Raw genomic sequence first — 12,071 nt, 5'->3', positions numbered from 1 at the left:
GTATCTATATAACTGTAGCTCTATAACTGTAGCTGTATAACTGTAACTGTATAACTGTATCTATATAACTGTAGCTGTATAACTGTATCAGTATAACTGTAGCTGTATAACTGTAGCTGTATAACTGTATCTATATAACTGTATCTATATAAAGGTAGCTGTATAACTGTATCAGTTTAACTAGATGTATAACTGTATCTGTATAACTGTATCTGTATAACTGTATCTATATACCTGTAGCTGTATAACTGTAGCTCTATAACTGTATCAGTATAACTGTAGCTGTATAAATGTAGCTGTATAACTGTATCTCTACAACTGTATCTATATAACTGTAGCAGTATAACTGTAGCTGTATAACTGTATCTATATAAATGTAGCTGTATAACTGTATCTATATAACTGTATCTATATAACTGTAGCTGTATAACTGTAGCTGTATAACTGTGTCTATATAACTGTATCTATATAAATGTAGCTGTATAACTGTATCTATATAACTGTAGCTGTATAACTGTAGCTGTATAACTGTATCTATATAACTGTATCTATATAAATGTAGCTGTATAACTGTATCTATATAACTGTAGCTGTATAACTGTAGCTGTATAACTGTATCTATATAACTGTATCTATATAAATGTAGCTGTATAACTGTATCAGTATAACTAGATGTATAACTGTATCTGTATAACTGTATCTGTATAACTAGATGTATAACTGTATCTGTATAACTGTAGTTGTATAACTGTATCAGTATAACTGTATCTATATAACTGTATCTATATAAATGTAGCTGTATAACTGTATCTATATAACTGTAGCTGTATAACTGTATCTATATAACTGTATCTATATAACTGTATCTATATAAATGTAGCTGTATAACTGTATCAGTATAACTAGATGTATAACTGTATCTGTATAACTGTAGCTGTATAACTGTAGCTGTATAACTGTATCAGTATAACTAGATGTATAACTGTAGCTGTATAACTGTAGCTGTATAACTGTAGCTGTATAACTGTATCTATATAACTGTATCTATATAAATGTAGCTGTATAACTGTATCAGTATATCTAGATGTATAACTGTATCAGTATAACTGTATCTATATAACTGTAGCAGTATAACTGTAGCTATATAACTGTATCTATATAAATGTATCTATATAAATGTAGCTGTATAACTGTATCTGTAGAACTGTATCTGTATAACTGTATCAGTATAACTAGATATATAACTGTATCTATATAACTGTAGCTGTATAACTGTATCTGTAGAACTGTGTCCGTATAACTCTATCTGTAGAACTGTAGCTGTAGAACTGTAGGTGTATAACTGTATCTGTAGAACTGTGTCCGTATAACTCTATCTGTAGAACTGTAGCTGTAGAACTCTATCTGTAGAACTGTATCTGTAGAACTGTATCTGTAGAACTCTATCTGTAGAACTCTAGTTGTAGAACTGTATCTGTAGAACTGTATCTGTATAACTCTATCTGTAGAACTGTATCTGTATAACTCTATCTGTATAACTGTATCTGTATAACTCTATCTGTAGAACTGTATCTGTATAACTCTATCTGTAGAACTCTAGTTGTAGAACTGTATCTGTATAACTGTATCTGTATAACTCTATCTGTAGAACTCTATCTGTAGAACTGTAGCTGTAGAACTGTAGCTGTAGAACTGTGTCTGTAGAACTGTATCTGTAGAACTGTAGCTGTATAACTCTATCTGTAGAACTGTATCTGTAGAACTGTATCTGTATAACTCTATCTGTAGAACTGTATCTGTATAACTCTATCTGTAGAACTGTATCTGTATAACTCTATCTGTAGAACTGTATCTGTAGAACTCTATCTGTAGAACTCTATCTGTAGAACTGTATCTGTAGAACTCTATCTGTAGAACTGTATCTGTATAACTCTATCTGTAAAACTATATCTGTATAACTCTATCTGTAGAACTGTATCTGTATAACTCTATCTGTATAACTGTATCTGTATAACTCTATCTGTAGAACTGTATCTGTATAACTCTATCTGTAGAACTCTAGTTGTAGAACTGTATCTGTATAACTGTATCTGTAGAACTCTATCTGTAGAACTGTATCTGTAGAACTGTATCTGTAGAACTCTATCTGTAGAACTCTATCTGTAGAACTGTAGCTGTAGAACTGTATCTGTAGAACTCTATCTGTAGAACTCTATCTGTAGAACTGTAGCTGTAGAACTGTAGCTGTAGAACTCTATCTGTAGAACTGTATCTGTAGAACTGTATCTGTATAACTCTATCTGTAGAACTGTATCTGTATAACTCTATCTGTAGAACTCTATCTGTAGAACTGTATCTGTAGAACTCTATCTGTAGAACTGTATCTGTAGAACTGTAGCTGTAGAACTCTATCTGTAGAACTGTATCTGTATAACTCTATCTGTAGAACTGTATCTGTAGAACTCTATCTGTAAAACTGTATCTGTAGAACTGTATCTGTAGAACTGTATCTGTATAACTCTATCTGTAGAACTCTAGCTGTAGAACTGTAGCTGTATAACTCTATCTGTAGAACTCTATCTGTAGAACTGTATCTGTAGAACTGTATCTGTAGAACTGTAGCTGTAGAACTGTAGCTGTAGAACTGTATCTGTATAACTCTATCTGTAGAACTGTATCTGTATAACTCTATCTGTAGAACTGTATCTGTAGATCTCTATCTGTAGAACTGTATCTGTATAACTCTATCTGTAAAACTGTATCTGTAGAACTCTATCTGTAGAACTGTATCTGTATAACTCTATCTGTAAAACTGTATCTGTAGAACTCTATCTCTAGAACTCTATCTGTATAACTCTATCTGTAGAACTCTAGCTGTAGAACTGTAGCTGTAGAACTGCCCAACAGCAACACTGCTTTAACAAAGAGCAAAAGAGAAAGACTTACTTTCCATCAAAACAAAAATTCCAAACCATTAGTTGTGACAATGGTACTATGGCTCACTCATCAGTAGTAGAGAGAAATCATACTATGGTCAAATAAGTCAGTCTTAAAAACGTCCTTGTTCATCTTAAGTAGAAGCTGGTTCTCAAAGTTATGCCAAATAATTACTCCCCTTCTTTGGCTGAAGATCAATCCAGCTGCACTAATAAGCCTCTCACAGGCCGCTGAGGCAGGGAGGGCTGTGTCCAGCTTAAGTGACAGGTTGGCTAAGGCTGGATAAGATGTCAGCATAGTCATACCTTCAGCTGTACATGTTAGGTTTGCATCCAGTTGTTTGGAGGTCTCCTGTGTGTGCACATGCTTGATATTAGAGAAGAAATCCTCTCCATTTGAAATGTATGAGGAGTAAGTTACCATAAATACTTCATGTCACAGGCAATATCCATTTCAAACTTTTAGCAGAAATGAAAAGTATATATACCTCAATATGCTTCTGCAGGTTGGATGGAGAGTTTTTGTAGGCTGCGATGTGGTTTGTTTTCGGTAAACAAAGCAAACATTTAAAACAAAAAGAATCTTTACTCTTTTCTAAAAACTGGAACATACTGTCTAAGTATGGCCATGGATGCACACACTGCGCTGATGATCTGTCTTCATCCATTTTGTCATCAATTGGTCAGAGTTCAAAAAATGACGGAAAACCACTGAACTTCACGACACGTGAAGCTACAAGAGTGAAAAAAAAAATCATCCTCTGATTAACGTAACTACTTTCTACTCAATGACCTTGACAGAAATGTAGTGGAGTAAACAGTATAATATTTCTTGTGAAGTTAAAGTAACAAGTTTCCAGAAAAAATAACACTCAAGTAATGTACAGATACTCAAAAAGTGTACTTAAGTACAGTACTCAAGTACATGTACTTTGTTACTGTCCACCTCTGTTGAGAAAGCAGGATGATCTGGAGGGTTGCTCACAAATGCTACATTTCCACCAATTTTCCTGTACTAGCCCATATGCTTAAACCTCGACTTAAATATACACATTTACATATAAATGAATTCATTTATATTGATGATATATACAATAACAGTGGAGCCATGGTAGCACTGATACTCAGTAGTAATGTGGAACAAGTTTGAACATCCAGACCAAACACTGTGATCATACATATCGTTGCTAGTTCTAGCGTGTGGAAAAGTAACATGAAAACAAATTAATCGAGTGAAGAAATCACATGTGGTGGAAAAACCGCTCATACACTGGGGCCACTCGATTCACAGCAGGTTTTAAGTAGAAGACGAGACGTAAATCATTTCACAACATTACTGCCATTATTTTTTTTTCTGTTCATCTGTTATTTCTAGATCATTTATATATCTTGATAGACTTTCTACACCAAATACCAAATTCAATGAAAAAAATGTTTGTTTTTTTTTTGTCAGAACTCCTTCAAACACCATAGTTTTTAGCCTTTTTGTGTGTTTTTTTTTTTTTTTAAAGATGAATCCTACAAAAATTGTACTGTATACACAAAACTCTATTTTGTAAAATTCTATATTTTTGTTTAAAATTAAATATTTTGGTTATTTTTGGGGTTATTTAATTCAAACATAACTTTGAACCACACACACACACAGTCTGTTTCCTCTTTGGTTATATAATGTCAGAAATTACACGGTATGCATGTTTTAAAAAACATTTTATTAAATTTAATTTTAATGGTTTCTCCATTAGAATAAATATTGTCTGAAAAACAGATGTGGAGAAACAAACAAGCCATAAACACATGTAAGGGATAAAAAAAGGTGTCAGCATTTTTACAGTTGACCTTTAGGAACTGTCAAGGTCATTGCATTTAAAAAAACATAATAATAATAATAATAATAATAATAATAATAATAATAATAATAAATAGAGTACATTTTGTGAGCTAGAATTTTGCAGCTATACATATATACATCCTGGGTGAGGGTGTTGAGTTGTATAAAATTCAGTATTAAAAACACGTGGGACCTTTTTAATGAACGCTGAATGATTTCAAAGCCGGGAGTGAAGTGCAGGATTAAGAGATAACAGCAGTTTCAAAGGAAGTGTAGAGAGGAGGAAACTCCCTGGGTTTAATTAGAGTCGGCATGTATTTGCGACGGAGTGATAAATTGATGATGAGCTGCAGCTGAGCTCTGCTGAAGAACTCGAGTTCGGCCTGAAGTTGTGGATTTTTTCACTAGAATTGGGGGAAAAACCAAACAAAACCCAAATATTTTGCACCATGTCAAACGATGGGATTAAAAAGAAAGGGAAAGCACCAGGTGACAAAAAGTCCTCGAAAAGAAAAGGAAAGAGGAGGGAGACATATGCTGTGTATATCTATAAAGTGTTGAAGCAGGTTGGTTTGTTTTTTTTTTCCTCTTTCTTTTTAATGAAGACATCTTGAAAACTCTGAATTGGGCCACAGTGTTAAATGGATGCCGGTGGTGTTGTACTGCAAATGAACACGTGCTCAGAGTTCATTCCGTTCTCTGTTTTCTTTCTACAGTATTAAATAAAACGAGACAGATAAGAAGATTAATTTAAACTGAACATACACCTTGACTTTTTTCTTAGGGACAAGGAAATGTACACGTTTTCCACCAAATAGTGAAAATGTATTAATGGCAAACCAGTGCACATAGAGAATTATCATCAAAACCGGACAAATTATGTAATTCTACAAATTTGTTTTTCCAGAAAATGATCAGTCATTTAAATGCATTTTATTTGTAGATAAAATGAGCTATACATTTCATCTTGCACGTGCCAATCTAGCTTAAAAGATATTGAAAGAATAAATATTCAAGAAGTTTCTCATGTTCGTGTCGTAAACACAAATACGCACCATCACTTACAAAAACGTTCTAAATCCTTACATTGATTACATTTATCTACACGTTCTCGTTTCAAGGTAAGTAATTAGAGCTGTTTTAGAAACTAAAATCTTTAGAAACCCTTAAAGTACTCTTATAATCCTCTAGTCCATGTGATTTGATTTAATCAAAACTAAAATGTGTTGATTTTTTCCGATCGCTGTTTTCTTGTTTTTAGTTGCAGAAACTTTTCCTCTGGGTGTGTCTCAATCGGCTCTCTCGCTCCCTCGGTCATAAATCGGTATATTGTGTACAAGTGATGGAGCTCTGGTGAAGACCCTGGCTCGCTGCACATTGGAACACATGATTTCAACCTTGCATTTTAAAACATTTGTGACAATTTTTTACGTTGTTAAATGAAATGATGATAAATTATCTTGTGGTACTACATAAATTGTTATGGTAGGGTAGATAGTGGATTTTTGTAAGTCATTAAAGTTCTGACTCAAACTGTATATAGAGCAAATACATCAATAATTTGCTACCGCGTTTCGGTACAATAACCAACTACTTGCATTTGTAGACAAATGTGGCTGAGAGGTCCATTTATTCGCCTTGTTTTTTTTTTAAAGCTTTATAGAAAAAATGACTCCATTTCCAGTAAAGGAGCATAGTGAGCATTGGTGATCTCTGGACGATTTGACCAAAAATAAATAAATAAAAATGTCGGATTTTTCAAACTTCAGTGCTCCAGTCTGGGTCTGAGCCTATCCCCAGTGTAGCCTGAGACTCCTGATGATGGCTGAAAGGATGTGCTCTCATGCTGTTGTACCCTATACCTCCCAATGGTTTGATATGTTTTGAGATGCTTTTCTGATCTTTACAGCAGTGGTGAGTGATTATTCGAGTTGTTGTAGCCTTCCTGACAGCTTGAACCAGTCTCACGCACTCTGATCAACAAGGCATTTACACCCAAAGACCTGTTCATTATTCTGCATAAACTCTAAAGACTTGAGTTGTATGTGAACAGTTCAGAAATACTCGAATTCTGGCACCAAGATCCATGCCACTGAGGTTGGCTGACTGTCTAGGTGTTCCTATTAAAGTGGCCGCACCGAATAACTGTGTGCAAATCTTCCTTTTGCAGGTGCATCCGGACACGGGCATCTCGAGCAGAGCTATGAGCATCATGAACTCGTTTGTGAACGACGTGTTCGAGCGCATCGCCACCGAGGCGTCCAGACTGACGCAGTACAACAAGCGCTCGACCATCACGAGCCGCGAGGTGCAGACCGCCGTGCGCCTGCTGCTTCCGGGGGAACTGGCCAAGCACGCCGTGTCCGAGGGCACCAAAGCTGTCACCAAGTACACTAGCTCCAAGTGAGCCAAGTCTGAGTTGGATTATTTCGTTTTTGGAAATAAAATTGCACAAATGATAAAAGTGGTGTTGTCTCGCGTTGATGCGGTTAGACAGAATAAAAAAAAAAAAAACGTTTATTACAGATATTATTTTAAAGATTATGACCAAGTTCTGAATAGAATTGCAAATTGAATTCTCCAAAACAGAACTAAACTTTAGGATGGTTCGTAAATTTTATTCTGAGATTTTTTTAGATATGAAACGGGAATAAAATCACTGGATAAGAAAGGCCTGAAACAATGAAATAGTCCATGTAGCCATGGAGGAAATAATATTTACAGGAATTATAAAATGGACTCAGATCTAATTAAGTTCTGTGATCATATCCACATCACAGGAATAAAATTTATTATTTGTAAACAAAACAAAAAAAAGCAAATAATCAGACCAGAGTACTTCAGAAAAACATAATCCACAAGAGAAAGTCAAATATGATGGTGAATAAAAGCTAGAAATGAGAAAACCATAATTATAAATTGCTCAAAAAATACAAATGAAAGAAAACACAAACTCAAGAGGAAACGAACAAGAAGCAATCATCAAACCAAGAATGAGATCAAAAGCAAAAGAGACCAAATATATTGTTTTGAAATTAAAAAATAAGAGGGTAGATAAACAAGTCGAGTTTATATAAAAGAAAAATAAGAATAAAAATGAGATGATAAAAATAATTAGTGCATGCAACAAAAAATATGTAAAACGGAATAAGTAAAAAAGACTTGGTTTATAGTAGAAAAAACAAATTAAAAGACAAGAGTGACCTGAAAGCAACAAGAACACAGTTCAGAAGAGAGAAACTAAATATTATATAAAGGGGAGAAAACTCAAAAATAAAAATTAAGTTTGTGGGAAAACATAAAGTATAAAGGAGAGTTGGCGCTCATGTTGTGTAGTAACACATAATCACCACTAGATGGAAGCATTTGAGAACTTTTAAGATGAAGGTCTCCATCAGCAAACTTCAGTGGTCAAGATCAACAGCAGAAAATGCGATCAAATGAAATGAAAAAGCGCTTTCAAGGAGAAACGGCTATATATATATATATATATATATATATATATATATATATATATATATATATATACAGCTACAGCTCTAGCTGAAACACATTTAAGCCGCTGTTTCTAAGGTGTAGAATAGTGTATATATTTTTTCCCAGAAGAAGATCTTCAGGTTTCTGGAGGTTAATTAAAACCATTGTTTACATAAATGATCATGTATGAACTTAGTGTAAATAAAATTTAACTCTGCTCCTTAATAAAGTCCTAAATCTAAACCTAAAATTTATATTATTGTGCATGAGCTAGAAACAAACCAGAAATTAAAAGCTTTTAGTCAAAAGCCAATGTGTGAGAAATACCAAAAACAAACAAAAAATGTTTTTTTTATCCTAATTATGCAAATGAAAAATATAAGGAAATGAACAAACATCTACCTTTGACCTTGTAGTTATCTGACATGACCTGCGATGACCTTATCTGACACACCAACAGTCCTTCAATAAACATTAAAACAAAATGTTCTGCTTTTATAGCAAAATGAGCAACAACAAGAAGTTCAAGAGCACAATTGATTTATTTCTCTTATACAACAGCAGTAATTTTATTTATTAATGAACCCCATACTTTTTCTCTTACATCATTTCCTTTTTCTTATTGTGTCAGGTTTCAGATTTAGTTGTCATACACTGATCAGCCATAACATTATGGCCACTGAGAGGTGAAGTGAATAAGACTGATGATCTCCTCATCATGGCACCTGTTAGTGGGTGGGATATATTAGGCAGCAAGTCAACATTTTGTCCTCAAAGTTGATGTTAGAAGCAGGAAAAATGGACAAGTGTAAGGATTTGAGCTTTGAGTTTGACGAAGAGCCAAATTGTGATGTCTAGATGACTGAATCAGAGCATCTCCAAAACTGCAGCTCTTGTGGGGTGTTCCTGGTCTTCAGTGGTCAGTATCTATCAAAAGTGGTCCAAGGAAGGAACAGTCGTGAACCGGAGACAGGGTCATGGGCGGTCAAGGCTCATTGATGCACGTGGGGAGTGAAGGCTGGACCATGTGATCCGATCCAACAGACGAGCTACTGTTGCTCAAACTGCTGAAGAAGTTAATGCTGGTTCTGATAGAAAGGGGTCCGAATACACAGTGCAGGACGGGTCAGGGCTGTTTTGGCAGCAAAAGGGGGACCAACACAATATTAGGCAGGTGGTCATAACTACAGCAACAAAAAGAGCCAAGGTAAAAATAATAAAGACATAATAGTGATGAGGAAATATAGAATAGTGTATATGTAGAAATATATGTGTAGGTTTATATAGTACCATACTGAGGTATGTTCTTCAACATGCAGATGCTGAGTGCGAATGTACAAGGAGCTTACTGTATATGTTACAGTACATGTGCAGCGTGTACAAGTAAGGTGCATATAGATAGTAGTTAACAGATGCAGCTGTGATCTGCAGTAAATCTGCATTAGAGCTCGTTAAGGATTCTGGACTGTTCTCCAGTCTGCTTGTTCTGGACTGAATACTCCGATGGCAGTGTGTTGAACACGCCTATTAAACTTACAGCTTTACCTCTAGCTGACATCTTAATCACTGAACCTGGAGACTCCTTTCATAAATGTCCTTAGGAGAAGAACATACAACTCCTTACAGCAAAACGTTTACATTTACGGTGTTTGGTAGATGCCTTTATCCAGAGCGCCATCCAAAAGTCTCTATCAGTGGTTCACAGACATGGGTTTCATCAGCCTTAAACTCTGTAAGGAGAAAATAAAGCCCAATTTTTTGTTAATTGAAAGTGTTTTGGATCTATTTGGTGGAGCATCCTTAATCAAAATCCTTGTAACAAGTTGTTACTATAGCAATAGCGTGTCAGAAGGAGCTCATCATATTAAAAGCATCAACCTGTGATTTGAATTACAGCCGGAACTACTTTCCGAAAATTTCTTGAGGTAGAAATATGTCTTTCTTTATATAACGTGAGCCGCTACTACCTACATATCTAGCGTGATAGCTTTAAAAAAAAAAAAAAAAGTTATGGCTTAATTGAATTGACTTAATTTAACGTAACAAGCTGAGTTAACAGAGCAGATCTGGGCGTGAGGTTTAGAACATTTTAATTTGTAGCTTGTGGATTTAGCCATGCTAATGATCATTTACTCAAATGGCTGATTGGTTTAAATGTGTCTCAGCCTCCTCAGTAGAGTTTTGGAAACATATTAGGAATATGTCCTAATATATAACGTTAAAGATTCTTTAAAAACCCCCAAAAAACAGACATATCAAAATAAATACTGTATCATTTAATCATTTCATTTTATTGCTTATAATTCTAAATGAAAATATTTGAGAATTAATTGAAAATGTTTCCCAATTGTAAAATATTCTAGACCTATAATCAGCCTGATAAAAGATTTACAGCTTAATTTACAAAAAACAAAACATGAAATTTATGACGTGTTTTTTAAACAATTGTGTGTTTTTTCCACAAAGTCTTTTTTTGTTTTAACTTAAGATTTTTAATGATTTATTTACTTGCATGTCATTTTCATACAAGATCATTTTTTTATAGACAATAGTACATTTTTTAAAACATTTTCATGAAATTTTTTAAACATGTGACTTTTTTTATGATGACTCAATCATCACATTTTCGCAAAAATACAATTAATATATTGTAACATGCAAATCATTTTTACACAAAACGATTCATTTTTTTCACCCAATTAATTCATTTTAATGCGACTAATTTATTTTACACGTTTTTCCACATTTCATTTAGAATCTGCTGATCAGTTTATTTTCACATGTAATTTGCCTTTCACTTCATTTTCAAACGAGATTCTTTTTTCATGATTCTTTCCCACATCGTATTATTTTTAATATTTGATTTATTAATTTCCGCATGATTTTCTTACGCAATTAATTCAGTTTTACATTTTTATACATAAATCAATTATTTTCCTGTGAAATTTCTTCAAGCTTGTGATTTCTCGCATGCTGTAAATGTTTAAATGAGTTCACATACAATTTTCAGGGTAAACAATAATCAGCATTCCTACTAATTTACATCCACTAGAAATTCAGTTTGGGTTATTAGACTGAACTACAAACTCCAGGTATTAATATATTATATTTTGGCTGGTTCTCTCTGTACAACTTTTATCCTGAAAGATAAGGAGAAGTCTGATAAGTCTTAAGGAAGTTCTTAAAAGCGTCATCTAATTAGCCTGAAGGTTGCCTGAAGACTTTGGTCAACAGTTTATGCGCATTAGCATGCTGCCTTGTATTAGCCTGGTGAACTGGAGATGGTGAGAGGGTTGGGAAGAGGGTTTCAGGGGGTTTGGGGGGGGGGTTGTTTCAGAGCGAACGAGCAGAGGCAAAGCAGCAGACACCTTGGTTTGAAAATAAATGGTGCTTTTTGTTTTGCATTAATCAGAGCTACAGCAACGCAGCCTGAGCAATGCCGGATGTTAATGTGGTGTATTGCGTTCCGTCTCCCTCCCCTGCTTGCTCTCTTGCTCCTGCAATGTGCCTTGATGGTCTGATGTATGCTAATGAGAGCATGTCTGCGGACGTATTACGGCGCGTGTGATAGGGTCATTAATGACAGTGTCTTAAGCACTATCATCATCATGACCATTTTCCCTCTGATCTCCCGGTTCCTCGCTGATCCCCCCTTTCTCTCTCTCTCCCTCTCTCTCTCTCTCTGGAGTCATTTCTCTCTCTCTCTCTCTTTTTCTACTTCCCTCTCTCGCTCTCTCTCTTTTGGGAGAGCGTTATAAGCACATTATGGATTGGGACATTAGTGACTAATGTAGTCACTGGGCCCCGCATTGTTTTGGTGTGCAAGT

The 12,071-nt window shown here is 34.8% G+C and overlaps 1 protein-coding gene across 1 annotated transcript; it reads left to right on the top strand.

The window, feature by feature from the left end:
* Positions 1-5,119: 5,119 nt before the first annotated feature.
* On the top strand, positions 5,120-7,214 carry zgc:92591 (uncharacterized protein LOC436997 homolog). The gene is made up of 2 exons (XM_058395738.1): positions 5,120-5,333; positions 6,938-7,214. Exons 1-2 carry the CDS (start codon positions 5,217-5,219, stop codon positions 7,172-7,174), a joined length of 354 nt encoding a protein of 117 aa, XP_058251721.1. The 5' UTR covers positions 5,120-5,216; the 3' UTR covers positions 7,175-7,214.
* Positions 7,215-12,071: the final 4,857 nt, after the last annotated feature.

The sequence above is a fragment of the Hemibagrus wyckioides genome, linkage group LG01, assembly GCF_019097595.1.
Source record: "Hemibagrus wyckioides isolate EC202008001 linkage group LG01, SWU_Hwy_1.0, whole genome shotgun sequence".
Lineage (NCBI taxonomy): Eukaryota > Metazoa > Chordata > Actinopteri > Siluriformes > Bagridae > Hemibagrus > Hemibagrus wyckioides.
This window is presented reverse-complemented; position numbering and strand designations above follow the sequence as displayed.